The sequence below is a fragment of the Austrofundulus limnaeus genome, unplaced genomic scaffold (assembly GCF_001266775.1).
Source record: "Austrofundulus limnaeus strain Quisiro unplaced genomic scaffold, Austrofundulus_limnaeus-1.0 Scaffold473, whole genome shotgun sequence".
In the NCBI taxonomy this organism is placed as follows: domain Eukaryota; kingdom Metazoa; phylum Chordata; class Actinopteri; order Cyprinodontiformes; family Rivulidae; genus Austrofundulus; species Austrofundulus limnaeus.
This window is the reverse complement of record NW_013952875.1, coordinates 143488-153443: the sequence shown is the minus strand read 5'-3', so window position 1 is coordinate 153443 and position 9956 is coordinate 143488. Positions and strand designations below refer to the sequence as shown.

Below are 9956 nucleotides of genomic sequence, written 5' to 3'. Positions count from 1 at the left end.
TATATAACCTTTATATTACTACATACTTTTAAACAGTCTGCTTTTTAAATGTCTTTTTTCCCCTCATCATTGTGTTTACATTCAGCTGAATAAAAACTGAATTACTGTATGGATCGCAGCTCTTTAGGAGTCTGATATCTCCCAGCTGTTTACCAATAAATAGTGTCTGATACATTCAGAGTACTGTTCCTTCACTTCACAGCTTCCTACTGGATGTAAATGCTGCTCTTTAACTGATGATTATGTCTTRTGCTTGACTGCAAAGTGCGCTCTGAGCTCTATTTGTTTCCCTCGGCAGATGATCTGTCTGAGGTGATTGTGTCAGCACGATCATTCTGCAGCCTTGGGGGGTTGAGTTGCACTCGTTGGACCATGACCAGYTGTCGGTCTGAGTCTGACTGTGTGTTGCATGACTCTAATGACATGACTTCATTCTTCCTCCCGGAAAAGAGGAGTCATTTCATCATTTACATTCTTTTAAACACCTATTATTTTGGGTGTTGATGACATTTTTGCCTAATCATGACCCCCGCATGCTACCACTGTGTCACTCATTCACACATCTGTCCCAGTGAAACCTTTAACATCCTCCCTGTGTTGTTGTGTCTTCTTGTCCAGCCACAGAAGACTTTGTGTCTCTGGCGGAGATGGAGGACTCCTTGCTGAGAAACCTCTTCAAAGGTTACCAGAAGTGGGTGCGGCCCATCCAGCACGCCAACGACACCATCACAGTACGCTTTGGACTGAAGATCTCTCAGTTGGTGGACGTGGTGAGCGAGTAAACAAAACAAATAGAGACAGACATTAATAAACCCGAAGACATTTGAGTCAGCAAGGTTTTCCAGACTCGTTCAGCTCTGCTGCTATAAAGAACACTTCAGGAGCTCATTCACTGTWTAAAAGCTTAGTTTTATGTAAAGATGAATGTTATTCTAATGTTACTGGATATTATTTCTGATTGTGATGTTATAATATGAAATTTATTTCATGTCTGCTGCTGCGACACATTGATTTTCCTTAGAKAGAAACAGCACATTCATCTATTCTTCATTTATTTAAATTAAAATACATAACAGGTATTTAAGCGTTTATTCATAAATACTGCAGTGCATTTCTATTTTGCTTTATTTAAATTTTTTGGGCACTCAGCTTTTCCCAGAAAAGGCCAATTGATAAAAAATGTAAGCTTTTATGATAGACCTTGCATCAACAGTCGGTGCACAAAAGCCAAGCAGCTGGTTTGCTTTCTAAAAAAAAACATAAAGGCAGCTAAATTATTTCATGTCACTGTTGGAGTTTAATTAATAAGTTGTTGTAAAAAAGAAACAAGTTCAATTCAGGAGGACAAATTTGAATAATCACTCCTGTGAASATATTTTAAAAGCTTCAGGTTTGCAGTGTGGTCCTTGAGCTTTTTGTTTAATACACAAGAACATTCTTTGTGTTTTTCACCTCTGTGCACAGTCAATAAATATGTCAAGCTTGATATTTCCTTTAGAGCTTTCTCTACCTCTCTGTGGGAATAAATATTGTCTCATAAACTGGAAAGTGGGCAATAAATTTGCACAGTTGAACAATGTGAAGTGGACGTTAACAAAGGAGGACTGAAGGCAGGAAGGTAACTCCTCTTAAGCTCTGACAGCAGGAAATAAAAACACAAGAGGGACTGTTTGAGAAGAGGAGGAAGACCGTCAGGCATTAACTGCATTTAATAAAACAATGCAAAGAGGGGAAAAAGCAGTGAAGCAGAGCTTAAAATGATATTAGAGAGGGCAAAAAGTACTTTGGATGACTCCACAGCAAGTTATAATTATAGTTATAATTTGCAAATAAAAGAGGGGAAAGTAAGAATGCACAGGAATAAATAAAAAAAATAAAAATAAAAAAACACCTAAAGTCGCCTTCTGTAGCACCAAATAAGAGCTAAAGACCACTGAGCTGCACAGACCCAGATTACATTCATTATTCAAGCAAGAACACACACTGCTTCACCAACATCCTCAGAGCTTACCATGTCATATTTATTTTACTTTTAAACAGAAATAACATTTAGGACAGAGCTGTTTTGGTAACTACTCTAGATTTATCTTATTCATGATGAATAAGGATAAAAACATCTTGCAGGTTTAATAAGTGTTTTCATAAAACTCAACATTTTGACTCCAGCCTTCGGTTTGCTCCTCATTAGCCTCTCTGATCTTTTTATTCCCACTTTGTGGATTCATCAACAGGGAACTGAGTTTCTTCATTTATTTATTTATTTTTCTTGCAGGATGAAAAGAACCAGCTGATGACTACAAACGTCTGGCTCTGGCAGGTAAAAACGAGTAACGTTTGAATAAATACTGGAGTTTTGTTTTGCTACGACCTCTACATTTGCAAATCCTTCAATCATGCAAACATTTAGATCTGTTTATTTTTACTTTGTTTCATTTAGCATCACTTTGATTTATGTATGTATGTATGTATGTATGTATGTATGTATGTATGTATGTATGTATGTATGTATGTATGATGACGATGATGATGATGATGATGATGATGATGATGAAGATGATGATGATGATGATAGTACCAGGTTCTGTTGTTTGTAGTGATATACCAATAATCTGCCCAGGAAGTTCTTCTATTTACAGTTTTTATTTGCGTTCACATCCCTGCCTGATGACAGTTTTAGCTTTTATTTGAGACTTGGTCTGAATCTGAGCAGCTTTTTTGTGAAATTAACATTTTTTTTTTAAGGAGTGGACCGATGTGAAGCTGAAGTGGAACCCAGATGACTATGGGGGCATCACCTCCATCAGAGTGCCGTCAGAGACCATTTGGCTGCCTGACATTGTTCTGTATGAAAAGTGAGTCTCACAGGCCTCTGGAGTTACTGAACTCTAACTCAGAATGTACAATCTGTCATTTCAGATTCTTCTTTCTCTGGTACGGGTTTTCGCCTTTCCGGTTCTCCTCCTGTTACATGTTTGTCTTCTCTAAACTCTTCCTCTCACCCCCCCCCCCCCCCCCCCCCCCCCCCCCCCCAGTGCTGATGGTCGATTCGAAGGCTCCTTGATGACTAAAGCGATCGTTCGCTGGGATGGCACCATAACATGGACTCCACCTGCCAGTTATAAGTCCTCCTGCACCATGGACGTCACCTTCTTCCCCTTCGACCGACAGAACTGCTCCATGAAGTTTGGTTCGTGGACTTACGATGGACACATGGTGGACCTGGTCCTGGTGGATCACTACGTGGACCGCAAGGACTTCTTTGACAACGGCGAGTGGGAAATCCTGAACGCCACAGGAGTGAAAGGAAGCAGGAGAGACGGGGTGTACTGGTACCCGTTCATCACCTACTCCTTCATCCTGAAGAGGCTGCCACTGTTCTACACCCTGTTCCTCATCATCCCGTGCCTCGGCCTGTCCTTCCTGACTGTGCTGGTGTTCTATCTGCCGTCGGACGAGGGCGAGAAGCTGTCGCTTTCCACGTCAGTGCTGGTGTCGCTCACAGTGTTCCTGTTGGTCATTGAAGAAATCATCCCGTCATCCTCAAAGGTTTGTAGAATCTGCAGGTTTTGCATAGAAATTTGTTTCAATAGTTTATAAAACCATCACGATGTGAATGCAGGGTTCCTTCCCGTAATCCTAAATTCTTATCTCCTTATTTAATGGAATCATGGCCCAAATTAATTGCTGCTTTAACTTCATGTCAACTCAATTTTGAAGAGTTAATTAGAATTAGACGTCAAATGAAATATTGCTTTTTTCAGTGGTTTATGAGTTATTTTGCTAACGGTACACACAAGCACACAGACAGTCAAAAATGTATTCAAATATTAAAGCTGCAGTGAGCTACAAGCCAATTTGCATGCATTTTTTAATTAAAGAAATGCTAACTTTTTATTCAACTCATTTCTTCTTTTACATAAAAAACATAAATAAACTAATGTTAGATCCTGTAATTTCAATCAACCACTTGTTCCTCGATCCCGATTGAAAACAGACAGGGCAAGCATTTCAAAGCATTTCAGGTTGTAGCTTCTATATTTTGTAACAGATTACTGTAATCTCTAAGAGCTGTGGAGATTAAAAAAAAGATGAACATGTTTGTACGAGTTTTTATGTTATCTTAATGTTTTTATATCATCTGTAAATGTATTTTTAGATGCTTTGTTGTGGTTTATTGTGAAGTTTTATTGTGAAGCACTTGAGGCATACAAATAAAGTTACATATGTACTTACTAATTTTTAGAATAAACAAAATCGAACCTTACAGAAATACTTTTCAGTGTAGAGTATACAATGTTTTACTGTAAAAGACAGTGTAAGTGTTATTTTTCTTCCTTTTTTATACCTCAACAGGTGATCCCACTGATTGGAGAGTACCTCCTCTTCATCATGATCTTTGTCACCTTCTCCATCATYGTCACAGTTTTTGTGATAAACGTCCATCATCGCTCCTCTGCCACCTACCACCCCATGGCCCCCTGGGTAAAGAGCCTGTTTCTTCAGAGACTGCCCAGGCTGCTGTGTATGAGGGGTCACACTGATAGGTAAACACAAAGCGAAGTGCTCTTTATAAGAAAGAAAATAACAGTTGCTGCCACACTTTTAACATGAAGTTGCAGCCAAGACATGCCTTTTCTTTTTCATTCTTCGTTTTAGATAAACAACACTCCTGATTTCAGCAATGTCCTCTTCTCTAAATAAAACTCCAAGTGTCAGCTAGATATATAAATATAYACTGTAACTATGTTTTGTACCTTTATGTTCTGTACCTTTATCCTCAGATACCACTTCCCAGATATTGAGATGAGGAGCCCTGAGCTGAAGCCTCGGCGAGGTCTGGGGAGGAGGGGCGTTCCAGGTGGCCAGCAGAGAGGAGCCCTCRGGGGGACGGAGGACGAGAACCAAGCCTGGCTGGCGATGCTGGAAAAAGCCACWAACTCGGTTCGCTACATCAGCCGCCACATCAAGAAGGAGCAYTTCATACGAGAGGTGCGGGGGCRGGGTGTGTGCGCCAGGGACGGAGCRTGTTGTGACACACTTTACACTCGCAGAATCTCYTCTTTCACTTTTCTCTTCAGCCTCTTCGGAAAATGAAAGGCCTATCATTTCTTGAAGGAATGCAAATCTCCTGCTTCTGTTGTCTTTGAGTTGTAGCTGTTTTGGTCAAACCTTAACAATAACAATAAAGATCATCTCAGGCGATATCTTCTGTAAAGTATTAGCACTTACAGAAAGTGTTCAGAATGACTCTCAGCTTCTATCGCACCAAATTTCAGSTCAGCAGCTGTGCCAGGCTGAAGCTGATTAGCTATTGTGGCCATGTTGAATTGGATTGAGTCCAAAGGTTTTTCACTTTTAGACAYACAACCAGTCACTAACATTCATTCAGTTTAGGAGATATTTTGCCAACAGACAAACAGCGTTGATGCCAACAGTTGATGAATTCATGAGAACAGAGAGCTGCYCAATGCAGAGGTTCCCAAAGTGGAGTATAACCAACTATATAAAGGGCTGTAGTGCAGATAGTCTTATCTCATGGCGCTTACTTTATCTTTGAATTGTATTCAAATTTAACATAAAATGCAGGTAACTAATTTAGATTAGAYTTAAGCACACAYCTAAATTTGCACACTTTATAAAATCACAAGTACTCAAATATTAATTTATGCAAAATCCCATGAGCCTTTGCTGCTCAAGTGTACATCAAATTTTCTGCATGGCCATTGGCTAACAAAAATRRCAAATAGCAAACAAAATAATGTGGGSTGYCACACTGGCTGCTAGCTTAAAAATAAACAAATAAAACAACTTTACTTTAAAGTATTTGTATTTCRTGGATCRCAGCTTTCAGATAAATKTTCATTTTAGCCCTCTCAGGGAAAATGTTTGGGCAGCACTGGCCTTAWGTGTACTGCTCAGRGKATGAAATGGGAACATTGTTGATTTTAGCTGAATATTTTAGTTGAGTATGTTTGTGTTTTCTAGGGTCAGGTGGCTATGAAAGACAATTTTATTTGAGTTTACTCCAAAATGAAATCAGCTGTAGGTGTTAACACAATGAATACTTTCTGAAACGTTCACTGAAAGTTTGTCCGGTGAGTCAATAGATATTTGATCTCTCTCTCTCTCTCTCTCTCTCTCTCTCTCTCTCTCTCTCTCTCTCTCTCACACACACACACACACACACACACATCTGATGTTTATATACCCATGGGGACCGTGGATTGACTTCCATTCATTTTTTTTTTGGAAATTTTATATCCTAACCCTGACCATTTACCCTTAAATTAACCTCACAGGTACCTACCTGACCCTAAAACTAGCATCAACTCAATTCACACATTGGTCCTAAACCAACCCCCCCACCTGTAATTTGCATGGTCCCCACGATGCACATTCGGTCCGAACAAGGCTGTTTTTTCGGGAAAATGGTTGGACAAAGACAACATAATATCTGTCCTCCATTGCCTTTGGCAGCAGGTGACAATAACATGAAATAACGTGTCAGACAGAACTGTATTTGCTGTGAAAAAAGAGCTTGAAGCCTCACATGTACATCTGTCTCTGTGCGTGTGTGTTTCATCAGGTCGTACAGGACTGGAAATTTGTGGCTCAGGTGTTGGACCGGATTTTCTTGTGGGCCTTCCTAACAGTCTCAATCCTGGGAACTATTCTAATCTTCACTCCGGCTCTGCACATGTACCTCAGCACACCGTCATGAAACCATCAACTCATTTATTTATTTTTTTTTTTTTTTGGTCTTTCAGTCTGTGGGATTTATTCACTAAGTTATTCATACTCCACGAAAACAAGCTCAGGCTCCAAACGTCCTTCTCCCACAGTGTGGTTCGTTACCCATAATAACRACTGGGAACTGTAATGTTTTAAATTTGATTAAACTTTCATTCCGAGCTGCATGAACAGGAGTGAGAAGAAGTGAAAGCAATAAGCAGAACGATGTCGAGAACGATTCAAAATGTCATAATTGTATGACTGTAATATTGCAATGGTAATTGCAATAAAATGCACAATATCACCTCATAAAGAATGGTTTTATCTGTCACATGCACTTTGTTGTCAAGCCAGTTGCTAAACTGTATTTTCTGTGTGACGATGGGAATAAAAATAAACCAGAATCAATATTCTGTCTCCGTTGAGACTAATTTGAGGACGACAACTAAAGCAGCAGCGACCCAAAGGCCCCGTCTCTTAATGTCTTCCTGCTTCATCTCCAGTTAGTTTGTGATTAATAATGAGTTTGATTATCATGCCTGCACCACATGAGCACATTAAAACAAACTGGAGGCACTATTCCACTTTTCAAAAAGATGGCACAGAGGTTTGCTTCACATTTAACGTTTATGTTTTAATTATAGACCAATCTATCAGGCTGCAGAACTTCAMGTTTTTTGCATTTGTGTCATTATTTTAATACATAAACATTAATTTGAACATCATTTCAGATGAAGCACACATCCTCTTACAACACTGATACTTGTTAAAAACAACAAAAGTCTGTTAAAAATACCAAAAGCTGTAGTTTCCAAATGAAAATATATAGAGGAAAGATCTAGTTCACACTAATGCAGTTCAAATTCAAATTCAGAAATACTTTATTGATCCCAGGGAAATTAAATGAATAAGAAAATTTATTGAGCATGTTAATAGTTAAACTTTGTGTATTCCTTGTAACCATAGTTTAGCTATTTCTAGATTTCTGATTCAGAATTAGTTTGTTAACTASTGCAGCTCTTTGTATTTCTTGTGTTTTATTTAAATGTAATCAGCTATTCTGCACCAGGCATATATTTATCTTAATGTACATATGAGTTCCTGTTATCGGCAGTTATCTGTGTCTAAAATCATAACATTTAAAATCTGGATTTATTACAAGTCTTTTATTTTTTTAATTAAAGAATTACTATACTCCATGTGTTTTAATCAACCTGCCAAAAAATCTGCCTTTTTTCACTGCAGCATGTAGATGGTAAAAAAATTATCTATTTTATTTCCATTAAATTAAACACTTTTACTGAACTCTTGAGCTTAAAAATACATTTAAAGCAAGCAACAGTCTGGCAGTGGATTTAACTGTAATGTCACAAAATGACCACGGGGTGGCAGTAAATACTTTAATCATAAAAAGACAACACTAAATATTGAAACCTGCGCTTTGACTTTTTTTAAAAATACAGAAGTACTTTTAAATGGTAAATAAACACAGTTTTAAGAAATGTACAAGCACATTTTGATTTGCATTATCCATTTATCCAGATATTATTAGTTGTTTTGTTGTGTTCAGGGATTTGAGATCCACTAAATGATGTGACTAATGGCAGTCCCAGGTGATGCAGTAGCGCTGTGTGCCCTGACCTGGTTTTTTAATGGCAGAATATGTTTCCGAGTGTGTGTGTGTGTGTGTGTGTGTGTGTGTGTGTGTGTGTGTGTGTAGGATGGATTTACAGATGAAAGAATGAAAGGAAAGGTGGAGAGATAAAGAGAAAGAGACGACAAAACTTCTTATTAGATATTGTCTTGATTTCTAGCAAGTTTCACATTTCTAATGTGTGTGTCTGTGTGTGTGTGTCTGTGTGTGTGTGAGGGGGAGGGTACTGTGGTGTGATGTCACAGTGTCCATAAAGCGTTGTGTGTTACTGTACTCAGTAGTTTTGCAGAGGACCTGATAGAAAGCAGCCTTTAGTGTCTGAGCTGGAGTTTTCCTCCAACAGGAAGTGATGTCATCAGGAGGAACCTCCTCTGAGCTTCAATGYTGATTTGTTTGTATTTATTTGACCTTCATTCTTAATTCAAGGATAACTGAAAGAAAGTTGTGGTTCAGCTGTGTGTGCAGTCATGCGGGGGTTAATAAAAGATGATCTTGTTGCCATCAGTGAGTCAGGTGGATCAGCTGCTCCAGGTCACAGCAGCTCTACTTTTAAACATTTCAGTTTATCTGTGAGTCCTGCAGTCAGACTGTGTGAAGTGTGACAGACTCACACTCACCTGTGAGATGAAGGTGATGACCAACATTTAGTAAGCTCCGCCTCTTTCTGCTGCTCCTGAGCTCTGACAGGTGGATGAGTGACAGCAGGTCACAGTCTTCTTCAGCTGCTTCTCGCAGCTGTCGGCTCCTGATGTCAGGTTTCCTGCAGCAAAAACCAAGATGAGCTGCAGCTGAACCTGCAGCTGAACCTGCAGCTGAACCTGAACCTGCAGCTGAACCTGAACCTGCAGCTGAACCTGCAGCTGAACCTGAACCTGCAGCTAAACCTGCAGCTGAACCTGAACCTGCAGCTGAACCTGAACCTGCAGCTGAACCTGCAGCTAAACCTGCAGCTGAACCTGAACCTGAACCTGCAGCTAAACCTGAACCTGCAGCTAAACCTGCAGCTGAACCTGAACCTGCAGCTGAACCTGAACCTGCAGCTGAACCTGCAGCTAAAACTAAACCTGCAGCTAAACCTGAACCTGCAGCTGAACCTGAACCTGCAGCTAAACCTGAACCTGCAGCTAAACCTGCAGCTGAACCTGAACCTGCAGCTGAACCTGCAGCTGAACCTGAACCTGCAGCTAAAACTAAACCTGCAGCTAAACCTGAACCTGCAGCTGAACCTGCAGCTGAACCTGCAGGTAAACCTGCAGCTAAACCTGAACCTGCAGCTGAACCTGAACCTGCAGCTGAACCTGAACCTGCAGCTAAACCTGAACCTGCAGCTGAACCTGCAGCTGAACCTGCAGGTAAACCTGCAGCTAAACCTGAACCTGCAGCTGAACCTGAACCTGAACCTGCAGCTGAACCTGCAGCTAAACCTGCAGCTGAACCTGAACCTGCAGCTGAACCTGAACCTGAACCTGCAGCTGAACCTGAACCTGCAGCTGAACCTGAACCTGAACCTGCAGCTGAACCTGAACCTGCAGCTGAACCTGAACCTGAACCTGCAGCTGAACCTGAACCT

At 40.1% G+C, this 9956-nt stretch overlaps 1 protein-coding gene across 1 annotated transcript in view; it reads left to right on the top strand.

Annotated features, from left to right (window-relative positions):
• Positions 1–7142, top strand: part of LOC106529882 (neuronal acetylcholine receptor subunit non-alpha-3) — a 14792-nt gene extending 7650 nt beyond the window's left edge. Inside the window, exons 2-8 of the mRNA XM_014025406.1 lie at positions 619–770; positions 2273–2317; positions 2743–2852; positions 3033–3546; positions 4354–4544; positions 4782–4989; positions 6587–7142. Coding sequence (XP_013880860.1) covers positions 619–770; positions 2273–2317; positions 2743–2852; positions 3033–3546; positions 4354–4544; positions 4782–4989; positions 6587–6721 — 1355 coding nt within the window. The 3' untranslated portion in view covers positions 6722–7142. The remainder of the gene's footprint in view (positions 1–618; positions 771–2272; positions 2318–2742; positions 2853–3032; positions 3547–4353; positions 4545–4781; positions 4990–6586) is intronic.
• The last annotated feature ends 2814 nt before the right edge of the window (positions 7143–9956 follow it).